Consider the following 22,005-nt stretch of genomic DNA (forward strand, 5'->3'; position numbering starts at 1 on the left):
TGGAAAATTAGTGGTAATGAATAGATGGACGGAAAGTGATGGCCGTATGTATGCACGTCTGTTTGAGACTAGTCACTTTTTTTTTTTTTTGAGTGGTGGTGGTGGGAATAGTGTGTGTGTGTGTGTGTGTGTGTGTGTGTGTGTGTGTGTGTGTGTGTGTGTGTGTGTTATCGACCCTCTCTCTCATGACCTTCCATGCAACACTCCACTCCTCATTTCAATGCATGAACGTCCGGAAAATGGAAGCTTTGTGCTGGAAACTGGCCAGCTTAATGGAGTCCGGCAGCTTGTTTTCTTTCACTCACTCACTCACTCACTCTCTCACTCTCTGACTTATTCAGCCTATTAATTTTCTACATGTATATCTGTCTTTCCATTCATCTCTTTGTCCCCTTGTGTTTGTGAGTCCATTAGCTCGCCCTCCCATACTCTGTACGGTCTTGGTGCCTTTTACTCTTTCATTTCAAATATAACAAGATAAATATAGGAAATGATTAGTAGTAGTAGTAGTAGTAGTAGTAGTAGTAGTAGTAGTAGTAGTAGTAGTAGTAGTAGTAGTAGTAGTAGTAGTAACAGTAGTAGTAGTAGTAGTAGTAGTAACAACGACAACACCACCAACAACAATAACAACAACAACATCAACAACAATTTTTCTCCCCTATTATTAACATGGGTGGCCAGTGTCCTTTACCGTGGGCGCGATTCAGTATTAAAGAGCGTGTGATTTTGCACTGGGAGTCAGCAGAATGAAGGGAAATGGACAAGTTATACCGTGTGAGGGATGCATTACTGTGGGAGAAGTGTTATTGTGAGTCATTAATATGGGAATCGTGAACAAGTATTAATGTGGTGCAAAACTTATTACCATGGGAGTATTGTATTAGTCCTGGCCCAGCCTAGTGTATTAGTATGTGGTCAGGATATTACTATGGGCTTATTGAACTGGTATATACAGCAAATTAATACTATGGGAGGAGGACATTAGCCCATTGCTTGCATATTACTATATAAATTATGTACTCGTATTAGTGGGATTAAAATGTATTACTATGGCAGTATTGAATTATTGTGGCGGTAGAATATTACTGTGAGAGTGTTAGGATCGAATATTACTGTGGAAGTTTGTAATAGTGCATCATTGATATTACTATGGAAGAAGTGTATATTACTACGGGAGATTAGTGTTGATATTGGCAAGATGGATTAGCGCAAGGGCGTGTATGCTTGTGTGAAGGTGGAATATTACTACGGGAGACTTGTAATAGTGTGCTGGGCGTGTATGAGTACATTATTTCTATTGCTATGGGAGGTTAATGTTGGTATGGGCTAGATACATCACCTCAAGGTCTTCTATGTATGTGTGGAAGTAGGATATTACAATGGGAGGAGTGTATATTACTATGGGAGGGTTGTAGTAGTGTGGCGGGCGTGTATTAGCGTGGGCGCGAGTATTAGGGTGGGCGTGGCAGAACCCGAGGCGAGCGGCTATCTTGGGGCAGCGATAACCTTAATTCAGTCATTTGTCTCCCGGACAGGGAGAGCGCGGGGAGGGGGACAGGTGAGAGAGAGAGAGAGAGAGAGAGAGAGAGAGAGAGAGAGAGAGAGAGAGAGAGAGAGAGAGAGAGAGAGAGAGAGAGAGAGAGAGAGAGAGAGAGAGAGAGAGAGAGAAAAATAAATTGTTATAAGAATCCTATACGTTATACACAAAATAAAGTGACAAAGAATTTATCGTAATCGAATACATAACACACAAGAATGGAAGAGTTAGATGAAATTATCGGAACTTTTTATTACTACCACGTATTATGAAAATCAACTTATTAATTGCCAAGTATCACTCATTGCATCTCATTGCCAGATTACCTAATAAGCTAATTACTAACTATAAAGGCTGTAGATAATCATTTATAATCCTGTACGAGTATTCTGAATTTTGGGCTCATATAAAGATAATTTTCAAAGTCCACATATTTAGAACATGACTCGGGATCCGATGAGTGTTTTTGTCATTGACTTCAGAATTTTGTTCAGAATTTTGGTGGCAACATTCTTGAAAGACTGCAGGTTCCACTGAAGCCGCTTGAATCATGGGAGCATCCTTAAAACCTCAACAATAACTTCCGCTAAAGACTATTAAACTAGCGCCAAAATCATGAACGCAGTCTTGAAAATCCTAATAACTTATACTTAAGTTTATTTAAGCATCACAAGAATCCTGAAAAACATCGTCAGAACCTCAACAACCTCAAATAAAATCTGTTGAACTATCACCATAATCATATAAACACCCTTAAATAATCCCTATAACTAAAACTAAACCCTATTTACCACCACTACAATCGCGAAAACAGCCTTGAAAAATCCCAGCAACTTCCACTTGACAATGCTAACAATGCTCACTCCAAAACACCGAAATGTCTGAGAGCAACGTACCTGTTTCCATAACTAACTCAGTACCCTCGCCTCCCATTCCTCGCCAAGGTATTCACGAGTGTTCCCCGCACCTGTGCCATCACGGAACGGGTGTCACCTCAGGTAATACTTAAATCGTGGCGGCGAAACGCGATGCCTTCTAATTAGTGTTTCTACCTGTAATCGCGCGGGATGAGTGAGACGCATTGCCGGGCTTACGAATTACACCTCCATACCTGTGGCGGCGGCGGCAGCGGTGGTGGTGGTGGTGGTGGTGGTGGTGGTGGTGGTGAAGGTAGCAGTGGCGGTGGTGGTGGTGAAAAGAGAAATGTACAATATTTTAGGAGAGAGAGAGAGAGAGAGAGAGAGAGAGAGAGAGAGAGAGAGAGAGAGAGAGAGAGAGAGAGAGAGAGAGAGAGAGAAGCGCCCTTCCGTCAAGCCGCGGCGCCGACTGCCTGGTGTGGCTACTTATACTTGACTTGACGCCCGCTTCTTCCTCCTCTTCTTCCTCTTCTTCTCTTCATCATCTTCCTTGTTGTTGTCGTCATTGTTTCCCTTTTCCCTTTACCTTCTCCCTTCCACGGTTTCTGAAGTTACCCTGCTTACTGTTTTCTTTCACTGTTTATATCGTATATTTTGTGTAATATACGAGTATCTACATTTTTTTCAGACATTATTTTACTATATTACTATTGATGGTGGTGATGATAATTATAACAATAATAATAATGATAATAATGATAAAAACAATAATGATAATAATAATAATAATAATAATAATAATAATAATAATAATAATAATAATAATAATAATAATAATAATAATAAATATAATAACAATAATAATAGTAATATTATTATTATCATTATTATTATTGTTATTATTATTAATTATAATAATAGTAATACTAATGGTAGTAAGAAAATTATAATTGCAATATAATAATAGTGGTAGTAATAATAATAATAATGATAATGATAATTGTTTATCGACACTTTTATCATAATCATCACATCATCAATGCCACCACCACCACCACCACCATGGGCAGTGTCGCTGTACAGTGCCGCTCCTTAAGAGTGTCTTGGTTGCGGGACACCGCAATGAAATATCCAGCAGCCTCGGTGCGGTGAGGCGCGCTGCTGTTTGGAATAGAAACCTTCAATCATGCAGACACACATGCATACTATACGACTATGTGCACATACTATATATACATGATACATACACACATACATACTTACATATATTATACATGTATTCTTACATAACACACACACACACACACACACACACACACACACACACACACACACACACACACACACACACACACACACACACACACAGAAACACACTCACGAAACAAGTTGACGCAGGTATTTTGGAAGTATATTATATATATATATATATATATATATATATATATATATATATATATATATATATATATATATATATATATATATATATATATATATATATATATATATATATCCTGAACGCTCTATTCACTTCCTCGTAGTCCCACACTCATTGAGCAGTGATAAAGTATAAGTGTGCCGCTGCAAACACTGAATTAATTCACGATAAGTGATAAAAAGCATAGCATTGAATTATACAATTACTGGACTAGAAATATATTGATTGCAGAACAAGAAACTCATTCATTGAAAGCATTCTGAGCACACACACACACACACACACACACACACACACACACACACACACACACACACACACACAGGGAGCGAAAGAGAGAGAGAGAGAGAGAGAGAGAGAGAGAGAGAGAGAGAGAGAGAGAGAGAGAGAGAGAGAGAGAGAGAGAGAGAGAGAGAAGGGATGAGGGAAAGCATAAAAAATTGAGGGCGGAGAGACGAACCCCCGCGAGACACACTCCGCGAACTGTTTTTGGCGCGGGAAGGCGAGGTGCGCTGCGATCCTTTACCGGAGCAACACAGACTGTTCTTTTTAGGGGAAAGTGAAGACAGACCTCGGGGGCGAGTACTGGGACGAGGGGCTGAGGGCGAGGCGCGGGGGAGAGAGGGAGAGACACACAAGGGAGTAAGTAACTCGTCTGCCGGGGAAGCACGACGCCCGGGAGTCACTGATCTTCACCTTTAGCGGCTCGGCTGACGGCTTCTTGCGTGATTTTTTCATGCGTCCATCCTCAGTCAAATACCAGGGCCAGGCAGACGCGGGAATGAAGCGGCGAGAAGGAAGAAGTCGCGCGCCGGTACTGAGCGAAGCCACAAACTCTACGGGCGGTCTGAGTAACAATAAGATAAATACTAATAACTATCGGGGTGAATAACACGGCTGGCTTGAGCAGTGGATGGAGGAGCAGCGGCGGGGAGGCGGCGAGGAAAGTTACGGCTTGGTGCTGCTGCGTTACGTAAGTGTTGGGAAGCAGAAAGGAAGCAGAACACGCCCAAGAGATTATTGAATATTTTCTGATGGCGATAATGTGAAAAATAAAAGTAAAAGTAAGTGAATGCGAGGTGAAGAGCTGAATGTTTCTTGGTAACTGAGGATCGGAAGTAGTTGTAGGTCGGTGAAATATTCAGAATATAGATATGAAAATGTATTTACTAGCGGGACGGTAGGAAAACTGTAATAAAAAGTGTTTTGGTATTAACCATTCCTTCAGTTGTAATAGGAAATTGACAAAACAAAGAAAACTCACGAAAAAAATATTCAGGAAAAGTTAAATCAGTATTACTCATGCACTACCAATGTTGAAAAGATAATAAAATAGAACTACAAAGAACAAAAAAGAAAAATACAAATCCCTTTAACAAAAGAACAAAACTATCACGAGGCATTTTGACAACATGCAGAGATTTCTGTCTTAAAAACTGCTCGTAAAATCCCATGAAGACAATTAAAGAACTCGGCAAGGATCAGTCGTTGGAGTAAAATGAAGTGGATTATTGTAACTAAGAAACGGAGTGAAAACCATGAGGAGTAAAGTTACTCATAACTCAGCCGTCGTCACGAAAACAGGAAGAAAAGGAAGCGAGTTAGAAGAAGAATAAGGACGAAAAATAACTGAGGGAGAAAAGGAGGCAAATGGGAAGTGAGGTATAAATTATGTAAGACAAGAAGTGGAGGCAAGAAAGGCTTACCAAGAGAGAGAGAGAGAGAGAGAGAGAGAGAGAGAGAGAGAGAGAGAGAGAGAGAGAGAGAGAGTATGCAGCTGATCGGCGGGAGACTAGAACGTTTGTAATCAATAAATAATCACCTCGAGGAGGAGGACGAGGACGAGGAGGAGGAGGAAGAGGAGGAGGACGAGGACGAGGAAGAGGAGGAGGAAGAAGAGGAGGACGAGGAGTGCCAGGATGTGTCAGACTAAGGGAAGTAGCAGCACACCTCACGCAGGAAACGTAGGCGGCGTTGAAAATAACAAAATGTCGATCCCTGGAGAGCCTGAACCACCACGGCGGAAAAGAGGAGATAAGGAGGAGGAGGACAGTCAGGGGCGATCGATACAGCAACGAGGCGCCTCCTCTTAAAGTACTACTAGATACTACTCTTTATTGTCCTGTTCTTAATCTGCCGCCCTTGCTCCCTCTCCGCACACCTGCCGTTGTCATTTTGCTCACCGTTTAACACGTGGCCTCGCGGTACTTTGTCGAGGACGATGTCAGGGAAATGAATACTGGCCGTGTTTCCACCACCACCACCACCACCACCACTACCACCTCGACCAAGAGCTGTGAAACTTTCTCACAAATGGAAGACTGATGTTTATAATGGAAAAAGATACGGTAAAAAAAAAAGTTCTATCACTGGCTGCAATTTCCAGACAAGTTTCTTCCTTGCCTGACGGAGGAGAAGAAGGAGGAGGAGGAGGAGGAGGAGGAGGACCAGAGGAGGGAAAGAGGAGGTGCAGACGCGGCGTCGAGTTTGTTATTGTTTTTGTGAGGTCGAGGTCGAGATGTCCCTTGATACACGGGTGAGGTCTGCGAGTCCTCCTATTTCGGGCAGTCTTGTGGGCCTTGATGGGGAAAAACTGCATTACAAAGTGTGGGCGGGGACTGCATGATCGCCGCGGTGTGGGAAGCTCGCAGACGGGGCGTGAGCAAGTGTTGTGGTGGATGTTGCTGTTTGTGGCGGCGGCGGTGGCGGCGGCGACGACGGCGACGGTGGGCGGGGTTTGTGTTTGTTGTTGGTGGCGGTGACGACAGAGGCGGTTGTGGCGGAGCGGCGGGTGAGGGGGCAGTCCTCGCTCATCCTCAGTGTGGGTGTGGCGTGAGGTCACCAGCGTGGGCGTGCTCCAGCATTGTGCCAGGGCGGGGTTATCCTGTGTGCTGGACTCAAGGGCGAGTGCCAGTGGCTGGAGTGACACGTCAGTGGAGCAGGAGGCAGTGAGACAGTGGTCACCTCGCTCCCGGCCGCAGGAGTCGTCCCACTGGCCACTGTGCTTAGCCTGGCTCGCTCGCCGCTCAGCACCCGGGCTCAGCGTTGCAGCACCGCCCGGCTTGTGGTGGAGGCTGCGTCCCGCCCTTGCCTGTCCCGGGCCACCTGCCGACACACGCCGCTCATGGTTTATAATGCACAATTTATATAGCGAAAATATACATAATAATTCGGTCGCAAAAAAGAGTTTCAGATCTATATTTGGGTTTGTCAAGAGCAACTCACATGTAAGCCCGGAATGCAGAAGGCGGAGTCTCAGGAAAGTGGGCGGGTCTTGGGCGGAGCGTGATTGGCTGGTGGGCGGAGTGAGGCTGAGGCGCCGTGCGTGGCTCCTCCCCGGCCGGCGGTGCGCAGTGCCCAGGGGCGGTGCTCGTGACAGCTCATTCATTTGTGGCGGCGGCCGGCGTGATTGACAGCAGTTGGGGTCCAGTGACAGGCGGACACGCACGCCGCTCCGCTCTCAGTCGCCTCATGTCGATTGACGTGTTGACGCGCGGTGCAGGTACGGCGCGGTGCTAGACGGTGCAGTGCGGTGCGCGGGTGGGCGTGTAGTGACTCTTGCGGCGCGACATTGTGGTGGTGTACCGAGTGAAGCAAGCACAGTACTCTTGGGTGACATGGCTCAGCCTGCCAGGGTAAGTTGTGCCCCGCCGCCCTCCTCCTGCTGAGGCCACTAGTCGGTCTGTGGGCGGCGGCGGCCAGTGTGTGTAGGAGCGTCCAGTCGGTCAGCCAGGCGGCCTCTCCGCCCGCAACCACCCAGTGTTTCATTGTGATAAAAAGTGATCATGAGAAAAATGCGTGTGTGTGGAGTGTTGTAGTCAGGTGTGTAACGAGGTTCTCCCGCAGTACGACGACGCGCTGGGGCACTACGGCGGCGGCGGCGGCACGAACATGGAGACCGTAGCCAACATGTACAGCGACCCTCACCGCAGCGCGGCGGCGGCGGCGGCCCTGCAGCCGTCTCTCATAAACCACATGAACCACGTGGGCGGGGCCGCCCACAATGCAGCCATGTACGCCCATACACAAGCCCCAAACCATGTGGCGGCGAACCACGTGATGGGCTCCGTTCCCGACGTGCACAAACGCGACAAAGACCTCATATACGGGTAAGTAGCCCGGCCAGCTGTGGTCAAACCTGTTTGTTGCCTCACTTTCTCCCGCTCTCCTTCATTATTCACCCGCCTCTCACTCTCGGCCGCCTTCCACGCCCAGACCGTGTGCTGGGCGACGGGGAGCTCTTGCGGGTGAGGCAAGCTGGTTTGTGGGCGGCGGTGAGCAGGTAACCCGTGCGGCGGCTGGCGGCGCCGCTCTCCGCTGCCCGTCACCTGCTCCGCCGCCCGCCAACCCGCAGCCGCCCTCACAGGTGCTGTCCCACGCCCGCACGCCCGAAGAAACTGTCTCTCCGCAATGAGGAAGTCAGACGCCAAGTCTTCACGCACGGATATGTTACAAACAAAACCTGTGACAATAAAACAAATACCTCCTATCCACGAGCCGCGCCCGGCCCGCCACTACCCCGGGCGGAGGCAGCCAAAGAAGGAATTTATGAATTTATGGAACGTGTCACTATTTTTCCCGTCTTGTTCGCAGCGCCACACCATAAACTAAACTCGGATAATGATAACAATAATAAGGAATCAGTGAAAATCAACGTCATTTATAAGAGTGTCTCTTTTTTAACACAAGCCTCGCCTGGCCCTAAATGCCGAGCGAGCCCCGCCGGCCAGTCCCAGTCTGCCTCCCAACGCTCGACCGCCACACAAAATATTTACATTAATATCTAGTGTCACTCGTGGCGGCTTGAGAGGAGACCCTTACACGGCGACCTCTCCAGCACGTGAAGGCCTCGGGGGAGTGAGGAGAGAGAGGAAGGAAGAGGGAGGAGGGGAACCACCACCACAGCCACTTAACAACTTTGTATTTTGTGGAAGTTTATGAAATGTGCGGAGTGGCGAACACGGAGCGACTCTCGGCGAATATTGGAGTGCAGTGTTAGAGGGAGGGAAACTTTTTGTAAGGGTGTATTAATAAGTAAGATACTGCAGCACACGAACTTTATGTAATTACGAGGGAATCTTAAGTTTTATTGGTGCGTTCATGACCATAATTGTGTTTCTGTAAACCTGAGTGAAATAAAAATAATGTGGGTTTATTTCTATGTTTATAAACACGTTTGCATTGACTTGTGGTAGTGCCGCAAAACTCCGCTGCCTCACGGTGGTTTTAAAATATTTATGCCTCGCTGTGTTTTTTGAGGACAAAAGATGTGGTGGTGGTTGTGATGGTGGTGGCGGTGTTATGGTTGGAGGCTGTGCGGTGTAGTGATGACCATGAATTTTAAAATGTGCAAGTAAAATATTTTAGGGAAGTACAGCACTTAGTAGGAATTCTTGTTAATTGTGATGGAGTGTGTGTGTGTGTGTGTGTGTGTGTTTGTATGTGTGTGTGTGTGTGTGTGTGTGTGTGTGTGTACATGTGTATGAGTGTGTGATGTCAGGAAGCGTGTGAGGGAGGGAGAACACATCCTCGTGGGTGAAGTGTTTTTCCGCGCAAATGACAATAATAGTGAGAGTGGTGGTGCGCCTCACCCACGCCACCAGCACCCGGCAGTTAGTGTGTTTATATCTACCGTAACCATCACTTGTCGCGATGCCGGAGACTTATTATAATAATCATTTTTAGAATAACTGTCATGAAGAATATCACAAGGTTTTTATTTCTATTGTTCTATCGGAGTGATGGTGATGGGAGACACAGCCAGGGTGTAAATTTGCGGATTAAGCGAAAGGGCTTCTTGAATAAATAAATCCCAGTGAACGCCGGGGAGTGATAAAGCAGGGGAATAAACAAAAGACGAACGAGGAGCGAGGAAAGTGAATGCACCCAACAATAGATTCAAAAGATTCTTGAACCTCTCTTCTGGGAACGGCTTAATTACGGGGGAAAGAAAGGACGAAGACGAAGGAGGAGACGAAGGAGAAGCGCCAAGGAATGCACGAAATTGAAATATGACTGACTCTTATTCATTGACTTACTGAGCATGTCACAATTACCGGGTATTTTGAGTAATCCTCTTAGCTCGGGAATACGTGATTATCTACAGGCGAAATATGTATTTATATGTATTTATGCGTACATATGTGTTTTGCAAGTCATGGCTGAAATCCGTGATAAGTAGCTGTACGTGTGTGTGTGTGTTTAATCTTAAATCACACTTTCACAATTTGCAACTTCAGCATTTACATTCTCTCTCTCTCTCTCTCTCTCTCTCTCTCTCTCTCTCTCTCTCACCAAAATGTACAGTCTCACAGCCCCCATAAAACTCTCTACTCCTGTAACACTCCTCTCACTCGCTCCCTCTAAGCTCCAGTTAACAGTTGAATTTCATAGCGGAAGGAAGGAAGGAAGAAAGGGAAGGGAGGGAGGGAAGGAGGGAAAGACTCAAGCTGATTGTGTTATTTTCCTGTGATATCCGCGCTCGAACCTCCATGTACAAGTTCGTAAAATGCACACATTTCCGTTGTACATTTTTTCCTCCCTTCTCTCTTTCCCGGTGTTCCGTGGTGCTGTGAAGTCGCGCTCTGTGTGTCGTTGTGCTTATCTCTTAACGGTGACTGATCCGTGGCTAGTGAACTTATTATATTTCTTGTCATTTTGGTGTACGTAACTGTGTTGAGTTGAGTGGCGGTGGAGGTTAGTGTGGCTAGCGGTAGCGCATCGCCGTGACTGGCAACACGAGTTATTCTTCCTGGTAATAATGTGAGAAAAATAATAGAGTCTCGGGTAACGCGGAGAGGAGCAAGAGGAGGAAAGGATGCGAGAAGAAATAAAAGGAGGAGCTGTACGAGTATAAGGTCTTTTGGCCGTGTTATCAGGAAGCGTGGAGGTATCGTAGCAAGGTCCTGATATCTCTGTTATCGCTTAGAATACGTGCGGAGGAATCGTGTTTTAACCCTGAAAACCCTCGCTCAGGCCTTTTCGGAGGACCTGAGTTAGTGATCTTGCGGCGAGATGACCACCACCACGAGCAGAGCCTGACGAAGCCATCAGGTCTCGCCTCCCCGCCACACACACACGCTGTTAACGCAGAGTATTACCGGCTTGCGGAGGATCAACTGGAGATCGTCACTGTTTTTGTCGAGTAGATATTCCGTAGGTTTTTTGATTCGTGGCTCCTGTAATCGGCACCAGAGGATTAGGATTGACCGGCGACCAGTAAATCAGGCTGGAGGGATTAGAGGAGGTCCCGCCGCAGTCCCTTGTAGGGCGTCCTAGTGCAGATAATAAGATTACTGGCGATTGCAGTAACCCGGGGATTAGCGGCGCAGACTGGCGAGGCGGCGTTCGGTGATGACTGTCATTGTAAACCCGTTCGTGTAATTTATATGTGTTTTCTTTTTATTTATTTGTCAATTTGCTTATCTTAAAAGGGAGGATCTCTTCGTGGCGTTCGAAACTGTCGTGAATAACTAAATTGTGGTCCTCTCTCTCTCTCTCTCTCTCTCTCTCTCTCTCTCTCTCTCTCTCTCTCTCTCTCTCTCTCTCTCTCTCTCTCTCTCTCTCTCTTTTACTTGTAAATATGGTTTTATATTTCTGTTTGTGTTTGGTGATGTTGTTTCATCTTTTTGCCTTTGAAAGCGTGTAAGTGTGCGAGTGTTAATTCGCTGCTCCTCGCCGAGGTAATGACGGTATTTTGCTGCGTTCAAAAAGCCACACACGAGTCTCCACATAATGCTGGAAGATTTTTTACAATATTTTTAATGATAAATAGTTAGTGTTGCGGTGTGATTCTCGCGGTATCAGTGTGTGTTTATGGCTCTTCATACGTTTTCCTAACTCCACTCGGCGTATTTTACTTCCTGTTATTTATAGCGAAGAAAATGTGTTATTTATTCGTTTGTTCCGGGAATGCCAAGCGATCTGAACAAAATGCTTATTGACAATCTTCAAGTGGCGGTAATATTTCATAACGGCTAAAAATATGTTTACTAGTTCTCTAATAATATGTTTTTTTGTACGCAGCGTTTAGCGGGAAAGCCTTGTGTGTGTGTGTGTGTGTGTGTGTGTGTACGTTAAGTGGCGTGTTGTAGGGCGCAGGAGTCACCACGCCATCCTGCGCCTGCATGTTTGTCCTCTTTGTCGGCGGCGAAGTTGGTCTTTTGCGGTGGTGTGGACAATGGCGGGCTCGGCGCCGCCAGCACTCGCTCACGACCACCCGCGCTTCCCGCCGCCCCTCTCTACCTGGCCGCCGCCGCCGCCGCCGCCAATTCCACCTCCCGCCGTCACCGCCGCCTCCACCGCACAAAATGTTGGCTCAAATATTTCCATCTAACTTCTTAGAGCGTGTGGGGGCGTGTGCGTGTTGTGGCGGGGTGGACATGGTGGTGTGGGCGTGTTGTGTTAAGTGTGGGCGGCAGAACGGGATTTGTCGTTATGCCCGCCCGATTTCGCCGTTCAAAGATGTAGTATTATATCCACCGCCGATGCTGGTACACACACACACACACACACACACTCTGGGCCATGTCAAAGTCATCGGCTTTACAAGAAAACTTTTATTATACATAGTTTCGTGAAGGGGAAAATTATCCTTCATTAATTCTTGAAATCACTGGGAAACGAGGGTTCGATTCCAGCCAAGTCTTCTTATTTTAGGAACAGGATTTTGGGTGGAGGAGGAAGAAGAGAAGGTGGAAGTTCAGGAGGAGGAGGAGGAGGAGGCCGCAGTTCTCTAACTACTCGAGTCACAGAATGGTGGAGGCAAAATGCATCCGGAAAACAGTGCTGTTAAGATTGTCTCGACGGAGTGCGGTCCATAAATATATTATTGTCACAGGAGGCGGCGGGTGCGAGGCGGTACGGGGAACGACAGCACGGGGAGAAGTGGTAACAGCTGGAGTAGGGGGCGTGTAGGGGGAGAAGCAGCTCAGGTATAGGGCGTAGGGAGCAACTGTAAAATACTCTGGTGTAGAAGTGTTTTGGAGTGTAGTGATGTCTGTGTTGCCGCGACCCTCACTGCTGCTCTTTAAGGGGGAGGAGAGAGTGTGAGAGAGTAAGGAGGGGTGGTGATGGGAGGAGGAGTAAGGGCAGGGGGGTGGACGTAAAATTTGTGCGGGCATAAATATTTTGTTTTTGTACTCGGTTCGTATATATCCTGCGTGCATGAAAGTATCTCATCGTGGGTAACAGGTCGCCAAAACCTCTCCTCCTACTGTGTATTGTGCTAATTATTCTGCGGGTCAAGAGGGCTGGAGGGCCTGGCGGCGGCGGTGGCGGTGGAGTTGTCGCGGCCGCCGAGGTGGTGGTGGTGGTGATGGTGGCTGCGGCGGCGGCGGAGGAGGTGGTGGTGGGTCATTCCAGCTTATTTATAGACCGTGATAAATGAATGCTCAAGTGCAATCCCCGGCGTGTTAAAACCATAGATTCCGGGAGGCTCTTGGATTAGCGCTGCGGGACCTCTGTGTAAATATTTTAGGTGGCGTGTGTGTGTGTGTGTGTGTGTGTTTATGCGTATATGTGTGGCGTCCGTAATTTACGTTGTGGTGATAGTTGCCTTAAATCTTGTTGCTTTACGGGAGGGAGAGCGGAAGGTCTGCGGGAGTCTTCTGAAGTCGCCACGCTCCTGAAGAAGGGGGAGGAGGTGAAGAGAGGCTCAGGCGATGCCTTCTTTCTTGTTATACTCTCATGACTGCGGAGCGCGGAAGGGAATAAGGAGAAATATGAATACAGATTAATATACATTACCGAGTGAGGAAGGAAAGGAGGAGGGAAAGGAATATGGAGTGATACACATTATCTCCTTCAGGATGCGGAACGGAGTCAATCATATCCTGGTTTGTTTAAGTTCGGAGCTTTACGACCAGCAAGTGCAAGGATGGTTTAGTGTGTTTTATTTTTATGAAGCTTACGATTACTATTACTCTTCCACAACTGCTGCTACTGTTACTGCCACTGGTGCTACTGGCGGTGTTCCTGCTGCCGTGGGGGAAGGAAAGTTGGCAGGCACTAGTGTAATATTCCTGGCCATTAATAAAGTTCCGCTCTGTCTGTGTTACGTCTTACAGTCTCGTTCACCTCCGTCACCACCCTCGTCAGGTGTTTCCTTGACGCTGATGATTATACCTCCCACTGCGCCTCCTTCCGCCGCCTCTACCCCGCTTCTGTGATTCCCATGCGCAGCTACTCTTAAGCACTTTTGAATTATGAGGAGGCGACCTTCCTTCTTTTTTTTTCTTTTTTTCTTTTTTTTTTCGTGATGTTGTTGATTTATGATTTATAAGATTTCTGACTCTGTGTGTGTGTGTGTGTGTGCGTGTGTGTGTGTGTGTGTGTGTTGGCTTCTGTTCTAAAGGTGTTTCTGGGTTGTTGTTGTTTCTCTTGTTTTTTTTTATTTTTGTTTCTTATGTTTGTTTATCTATTTTTCATGTGCCTCTTGGTTTTATGTTCCGTATTTATTTCTTGGTTTTATTATTGATTTCTTGCCTTCAGTTTGATGTTCCGTATGTGTATCTGGGTTTCTCGTTCCTTATGTGTCACTTATTTTTACTTTATTTCCTGTTCCTTATGTTCGTTTTATTTCTGTATGTATATTTTTAGTTTCCTGTTTCGTATATGTCATTGGAGTTCTCTGTTCCTTATCCACTTTTGTTTTTTTGTGTTCCTGTTATGTGTGTCTTTATTCTCTGTTCCGTATGTACTGTGTGGGTCGTGATGTTATTGCAGATCATGTTGTGATGAGTAGGAAAATATTGTTAATTGCTAGTCGTGGTTGGCGGGAAGCTGTTATTAGTTACCTAGTTAGCCGTGATGTCTTACATGGTGAACGCTGTTGTGATACGATGCTAGCGTGAGTGTATTACTGTCAGGCTGAGTCTTAAAATACTAGCAACTGGTGAACGATTTCTTATTGGTAGTAAAGTGTTCACGAGTTATTGCTATATAAATAGTGAACCTAGTTTTTATATCTCTAGCAAATATAAGAGTAGGTTAGTTAGATTGCAGTTGTGGCTAGCACTAATATGTCAAAATAGTGGTAGCTCTATGAATTTGCAGTTATATTACTATTTAGCGGCACTGAATCCCTCCTCGGTGGCTCAGTTGTAATAGATACTAGCATTGATGTCCTAAAACTAGCGATGGTTTCTTAGTAGATTAGCAGGTAGCTATTTAGCGGTAGCGTATTTCTCCTTAGCGGTACTGTATCTCAGGTTAAAGGGTCATTGCTCTAAAAAAAAACGGTTGATATTCTCAGGTTATAGTGGTAGAATTGTGTTTGAGCTATAGGTGTTACTAGTAGATGGAGAATGTTGTAATAAGTACTTGTAGATTTATTCAGCGATGTGAAATAAGAGTTAGTGATTCCAGGATAGTTTATTGTTTATATACTTCCCTTTGTTTTTGTTGTGATGGTGGTGGTGGTGGTAGTGTTGTAAGTTGTGTTCCCGTGTCTTGATTGAAACTAAAATTTGCTTCTCGCATTTACTTTCCCGTGTGTGTTCATTGTTTTCTTGTTTTATTTTCTCCGCTCAGTTTATCATTCCACGTCTTCTTTGTTCATTTACATTATTCTGTCGTTCTCATTTATCTGTCTATTGTAAAATATTTTGTTTCGTTTCAGTATCTTTTGCATACAGTCTCTCTCTCTCTCTCTCTCTCTCTCTCTCTCTCTCTCTCTCTCTCTCTCTCTCTCTCTCTCTCTCTCTCTCCTACCTGCCTTCCCTAAAATTTTCAATCACCCTTGCTATCTACCCTCCCCATTCTATCTCCCCTTTCCCTCCCTCTCTCCCTCCTATCTCCCTTTCCTCCTTTCCCTCCTATCTTCCCTCCCTTCCCTCCCATCTATCTTGTCCCTCTCTTTCCCTTCCCTTCTCGCACATAGAGACCATAAGTTATTGAAGAATTCTTACTTAATATAATTGAGAGAACGAGAAAAAGGTGAAAAAAAATAGAAAGGTGTAGTATTTGTTTAAGACAACGATGGTGACGAGAAAAGAACAGGGGAAGAAAGAGAGAAAAAAAAAGGAAGAGGAAGATAGAGACACAGGAAATAAATGGTACAATGAAATGCAGGATGGTGTAATAATAGTGAGTGAGAGGCAGGGTTTGATAAAGGTGTGAAGGGAAGAATATTATTATAATGTTGAAGAAAAATGTATTGGGGAAGCGTACTCACGTGGTTATTAGTGTACCGTTGATAGGGAAAGAAGTTAGCGGTGGTGTAGCAGATGCGTGACTGGTAAAGTTGAGGTTAATCAGGAAAACATGTAAAGATGAAAGTAATAAAGTAGGAAGGCGATTAAGAGATTATGTATATGACCGTCACCACAGTCACCACCACACTCATCATAATTTATATATAATGAAAAATAAATAGAAATAAATGTAGTACAGGGAAATGCAGGAAAGGTGAAGAAAAAACAATACCACCTCGAAAAACAGACGTGTGTAAATTATAAGGAAAGTAACACAAAAACATTTTCCATATAACATGAAAAAAACTCACCTTTCATTCTAACTTCACGTTATTTCTATTCCTTTCCTTTAAAAAAAAATAAAAAAAGCTTCCCATCATAAAAAATCTATAACAAACAAATGAAAACTACTTAATAAACTTTCATATAACTATTTCCACCCTTCTTCGTTATCAACATCCTTCATTTGGCGAGGCGGCAAGCAAGATCCCCAATTCCTTAACCTTACCTTGAAGTAACTCTCCTAGTAACTTACAATATAACAAACCAAAATAAAAACTAAAACCACTTAATTAATATCCGTACAACTCATTTTTTTCCCTCTGTCTTTCTCTTTCCTCTTTTTATTTTTTTCTGCATCCTTCATTTAGCGAGTCAGGGAACCTCTTAATGCATGAGTCTCTTTACTTGACACCCAGCCATACGTGTCAGGGGGCTCCTCACGTCGCTCTGACCTTCACCAGCAGACGGAGAGAACCCCAGCAAGGAGGGACAGGCGAGGGAGGGGGTTCTTAAAGATGGTCTGATCCGGGATGGCGAGAGTCTGGTGATCTGAGGGAGAGAGTGAGAGAGTGATGGCGCAAGTTGAAGTTTGTAATGAAATGTGATGTGCGTTTGTACTGATACTTCGTGTGTGTGTGTGTGTGTGTGTGTGTGTGTGGCAAGGGATACTGATTTGTACGAGGAAAGGAAAGACAGTAGAGAGAGAGAGAGAGAGAGAGAGAGAGAGAGAGAGAGAGAGAGAGAGATTTATATGAGGAGGTAAAAGAGAAATATTACTTTCAGTCAACGAAGGGAGGAGGAAGAGGAGGAATTAGTACGAGAGAGAGAGAGAGAGAGAGAGAGAGAGAGAGAGAGAGAGAGAGAGAGAGGGGACACGGGTAACCTCACTTGAGCGCGGCAAAACAATATAAAAACGATGCTAATGACTTAAAAAGCAGAGCACTTAGCAGAGGCGCAGAGCAGCAGTTCCTCCCGCGTGGTTTTTGTTGTGCTCCTGTGTCCTCTCTCTCTCTCTCTCTCTCTCTGTACTCATTATTCCATTTTCATTCGTCTTTTACTTTAGTTTTTCATTTTTTTCCCCATTTCTTATTTCAGTATCACTTTCTCTTTTTATTTATTTATCTATGTTTATTTGTTCATTATTATTACTTTTTCCTCTATTCATTTTCTATTTCAGTGTCAAATTTTCTCTTTATTTAGTTGTCTGTCTGTTTTTCATTATTATTATTATTATTATTATTATTATTATTATTATTATTAGTTCGTGTCTCTTTCACTCACGTTCATGCGCCTAACAGTTTCATTTATTTTTTTTTTATTCCATTTAATTTTCTCGTTTCTGATTTAATGCGGATATTGTTATTTATTTTTACCTTTTGTTTGTTTGTTAGTTTCGTGTTGTCGTGTCTGAGTCGCGTCGCGTTTCGTGTTTCCTTCCCGACCTTCATTATTTTTCCGCGTCTTGCCCTTTGGTTCTCCGTATCGATTACTGGATTCTGTCTTTTCTATACTGCTGGAATCTACTTTTTTTTTTTTTTAGATCGCTTCTGTAATATTTGAAACCGTTAAGTCTCTCTCTCTCTCTCTCTCTCTCTCTCTCTCTCTCTCTCTCTCTCTCTCTCTCTCTCTCTCTCTCTCTCTCTCTCTCTCTCTCTCTCTCTGCGCCCACCCTACAATACAAAAGCCATTGAACAACACCTTTCTCCCCCTTCATCTACCGCCACTCCTCTATCCCTCCCTCCCTTCCCTCCCTTTCCTTCCTTCCCTCCGCCCCTGTGTCCCTCCATCCCTTCCCCATTCTCATCTATCATCCCTCAGCTTTGCTCCATCTCGGCACCACCGCCACCTGAAGCTGCAGTGAGAAAGCAAGTTGAAAAAGCGCCTCATTCGTCCTCCTTGTTTACAGTTGTCATGTGGACGCGGCGACGCTAGGCAGCTTGGGTCAGGTTAGGTTTTTGGGAGTACAGTATAACCCAACGCTGATTCGTGGCTGTAGGAAGCAGTGGAAGGTTCTTTAGTGTATTAAGTGCATGTATTTATAGTTGTTGTATGGATCGTAAGTGTTGTTTGGTGTTCTCAGAAGTGGCTAGTGACTGTGGTGAGTTGTGGTGAAGAGGGACGAGGTTATGAAGCAATAGAGCATCAGAGTGAGGTGTTTTGAGAGGTGTGCCTGAGTTTATTGTTCCTTCCTTGGCCCTGATCGCCTCTCTCGTGTCCATCTTGCCGTCCATTAGCCTGAGAGAGAGAGAGAGAGAGAGAGAGGATGCGGTCTGTGCTCTGTATGTAAGTTCTCACAGCTCGACTCACTCTCGATCTGTTGACTCTCATAATAGGTGTGACGGACGCTGGTGTTGTGACGTCACCAATCTGAGCTACAAGACTGTGTTTGCCCTTCGCTCTTCCCGAATGATTTTACTCTCCTCACTTGCTTCTCTTGTTCCTACTTCCTCTCTCTCTCTCACTCTCTCTCTTGCTCGCTCTTTTCCTCCAATCGTTGCCTTGTTCTTTGTAGTCTTGAGTCGAGTTGTGTTGTTCTTCCTCTTCGTATTGTTGTTCTTTGTGTTCTGTATCTTCCTCTTCTTCCTTGTTTTCTTTTTTTTCGTTACTCTTATTATCCGCCTTCTTTTCCTTCTCTTCTTACTTGTTCTTTTCTTGTGTTCTCATTTATCAGCTTTTTTTTCCTTCTCTTCCTTTTCCTCTTTGGTCTTTATCATGTTATCCTTTCTTATTCTGCCTCTCATTCCTTCTCCTCTTTTTTCTCCTTCCTTCTTTTCCTCTGTCTTCATGTTACCCTTCTTCATCGTCCTCTGCTCCCTTCTTCCTCTACCTCCTCCTCTTCCTCAGTCTTCATTTTATCCTTCCTCATCTGCCATTCTTTCCTCTTCCTCTTTGTTTTTATGCTGCTCTTCCTTTTCGTCTCCTACTCCCTCCCTCTTCTCCTCTCCTTCCCCGCCTCCTACGGTATCCTCGGCGGAGTCCTTGGCGTGTCACCGGCGGTTTTTTGCCTTCGCGTCGCTCCGTCATGACAGGTCGTGAGTTCGCCCGCGTCTCCCGGACCAAGGACCGAGACCCGACCAACCCCCGACGTTAGGTTAGGCTTGAGGTGCGCGGGTGGGGAAGGTCCGGCGATGTGTCCGACTTTTCTTTCTCTTCTTCGTTAGCAAGTTTTTTTTTCTTTCTCTTTTTTTTTTCTGTATTTTTTTTTTGTGGTATTGTGTGTTGGCTGTTTTTGTTTTGATGTTTCTTTTTTTTTTTTTTGTATTTTTATTATATCTTAGTTTCTCTCTCTCTCTCTCTCTCTCTCTCTCTCTCTCTCTCTCTCTCTCTCTCTCTCTCTCTCTCTCTCTCTCTCTCTCTTTCTCTCTCTCTCTCCGTGTGTTTCATGTTGAGGTAAAAGCGTGAGTGAGTTAGTTTGTGTTGTTGCATTGTGTTGCGTCGTCTAATCATATTTTTTTTTCTTTCCCTCATTTTTATTCTTTTTTTGCGCTTCATATTCTCCATTCATCTTTATCAGATTTGCGTTTTGCTGTCCCGTTTCTTCTCCAAGTTTATCATCATCTGTTGAAAGTGTTCACCTCTCCTCCTCTCCACTTCTCATCCTTCTCACTCCTGCTCCTCTTCCTCGTTCTCCTCTCTCCTCTCCATTCCTCCTTCTCCTCGTGGGTTCGCCTGGCGTGTGTGTGGAGTTGACGTGACCCACCTCGAGGCTCGGGTGTTATTAAGAGGCAGCAGCCGCAATTATGATCATCGCCGGGGAAGAAGACGCCATGTCCCCGTCCTGCTCCCCGTCCTGCTCCCTCCCCACCAGCCGGGGAGGCGCTGGGTCATTAGGCAGTCTGGGGAATGAGGAGGAATGGGAGATTAAAGCCGAACGGGGGGAGAAGTAAGGGCGCGTTTCGGTTCCAGGGGGGAGGGTTGGACAGGTGAAAGTGAGGCGATGCAGGTAAGGTCGCGGAAGGTGCATGTGATGATGATGCCTGCAAACTTCCCCAAGCAGGCGAAGAATTAGGAATAAATTTGGAAGCTAAAGGCGATTATCGGTGATTTTGGGGCTAAAATGTGAGTATTCTCCTCTCCTTTACCTTTTGCGAGGGAAGATGGCTGGGCGCGGGCCATGCAGGAGGAGGAAGAGGGAGGGAAGGAAGGAGAGTGGAGGGAAGCAGCAGAGATTGATGTTAAAGAGACCTTAGATGGGCGTGAAACCTTGGAAACCCTTGACTGCCGATTAAGAGATTGGATTACCTCGACGAAGTGATACGGGGGGAGGTGGGGAGAAGAGGAGGAGGAGGAGGAGGAGGCTGCACCAGGGAAATCTGCTGCGATGGCGGTGTTCCGAGGGCGGCGATGCTGTGGCTGGCGGGTTCCTGGCTGTGTCCTTCCGCTTGGGTGGTGTGGCGGCTGTTAAGGAGTAAATGATACATTGTAGGACATGAGAGGGCGCGGCACGGGCATCTCTGGGTCTCCTTAGCATCGCCATTCATTCCCTCTATTCCGCTCTGCCTCTAAATTGACGTCCACCTCCACGCCGCTCGACACTTACCTAACCCGTGCTCGTGTTTCACCATTCCTACATTCCGCGCGACTAACAACCATCTGTGATTTCTGTTCCTCTCCTTCTCCTTCATGTGTGTCAGTTCTAGACCACATGTGCTATATTCTGCTTGCTGTATTATATGGTATTGCTGTGTTACATTGGTGTTACTTACCCCCTGAGTGTGCTGTTGTCCTCATGCTGTGTTCCCTCCGGCAGGCACCCGCTGTTCCCCCTGCTGGCGCTGATCTTCGAGAAGTGTGAGCTCGCCACATGTACGCCGCGGGAGCCCGGTGTGGCTGGTGGGGACGTCTGCTCCTCCGAATCCTTCAACGAGGACATCGCCGTCTTTTCCAAACAGGTGCGTCAGTGTCCCCCGTCAGGAGTGTCCCCCGCGCCGCGCCGTGCCCAAGGGCGACGGCGGGGGCGTGAGTGAGGTTCCTCGAGGCGTGGCCCGTCACCTTGCTCGCGTTGTAGGTCTAGCGGCGGAGTAAGAGTGTCTCGTTCGCCTCCTGACGGAAAAAAGGAGCGAACGTGTGGATGATCGGAAAGGAGGAAATAGTCTATCCACCAATGATGTCAAGTGGAGTGGCAAATGAATGATGGGCAGCCGCGGAAAAGAGAAGGCTGCGTGAGGCCCGTGTGGTGTTCAGTGAAGGAAATAAAAATGAGATATGGAATCCTGGAGAGTGTGATGGAGATTGTCAGTGATAGTAGTGGCGGCGGAGTGAGTTGCGGCGGCGGCGGCAGCGGCGGCGGCGGTGCTCACAGTGGCGGCGTGAACACTTCCACCCAAGGAAAAGAACCTCCATCCGCCCGCCTCCTTCAGAAGCCGCAGCCGCCGCCGCCACCGCAGGACAACACCACCACCATCACCACCACCACGGCCAAGAACAGCACCACAATAACAACAACAACAACAACGGCCGGTCTGCCCAATGGATAATACCGGACGGATAAGTACCCCGATAACCGGATTAGTTTTACTCTTAAGCGAACGATTTGTTGGCATGTGTATGGGGGGAGGGAGGGAAGGGGGGAGGTACGGGCAAGACTTTGGTGCTCCGCCTACACCAAACTTCACGAGATCAGTGTTGAGGGATAATTAAGGGTTACAAAACACCCAATGTAAGGAAGTCTTTGCGGTGTGTTTTGTGCATTCG

General features: G+C 46.0%; 1 protein-coding gene across 2 annotated transcripts in view; it reads left to right on the plus strand.

Annotated features, from left to right (window-relative positions):
- The first annotated feature begins 7,119 nt into the window (after positions 1–7,119).
- Positions 7,120–22,005, plus strand: part of LOC135111565 (homeobox protein Meis1-like) — a 618,646-nt gene continuing 603,760 nt past the window's right edge. The window contains exons 1-3 of one of the 2 annotated variants that reach the window (XM_064024994.1): positions 7,120–7,470; positions 7,682–7,944; positions 21,062–21,203. In XM_064024994.1, coding sequence (XP_063881064.1) covers positions 7,453–7,470; positions 7,682–7,944; positions 21,062–21,203 — 423 coding nt within the window. In that variant the 5' untranslated portion in view covers positions 7,120–7,452. The remainder of the gene's footprint in view (positions 7,471–7,681; positions 7,945–21,061; positions 21,204–22,005) is intronic. The other variant, XM_064024995.1, reaches the window with a different exon arrangement.

This window comes from Scylla paramamosain, chromosome 22, assembly GCF_035594125.1.
Source record: "Scylla paramamosain isolate STU-SP2022 chromosome 22, ASM3559412v1, whole genome shotgun sequence".
NCBI lineage: Eukaryota > Metazoa > Arthropoda > Malacostraca > Decapoda > Portunidae > Scylla > Scylla paramamosain.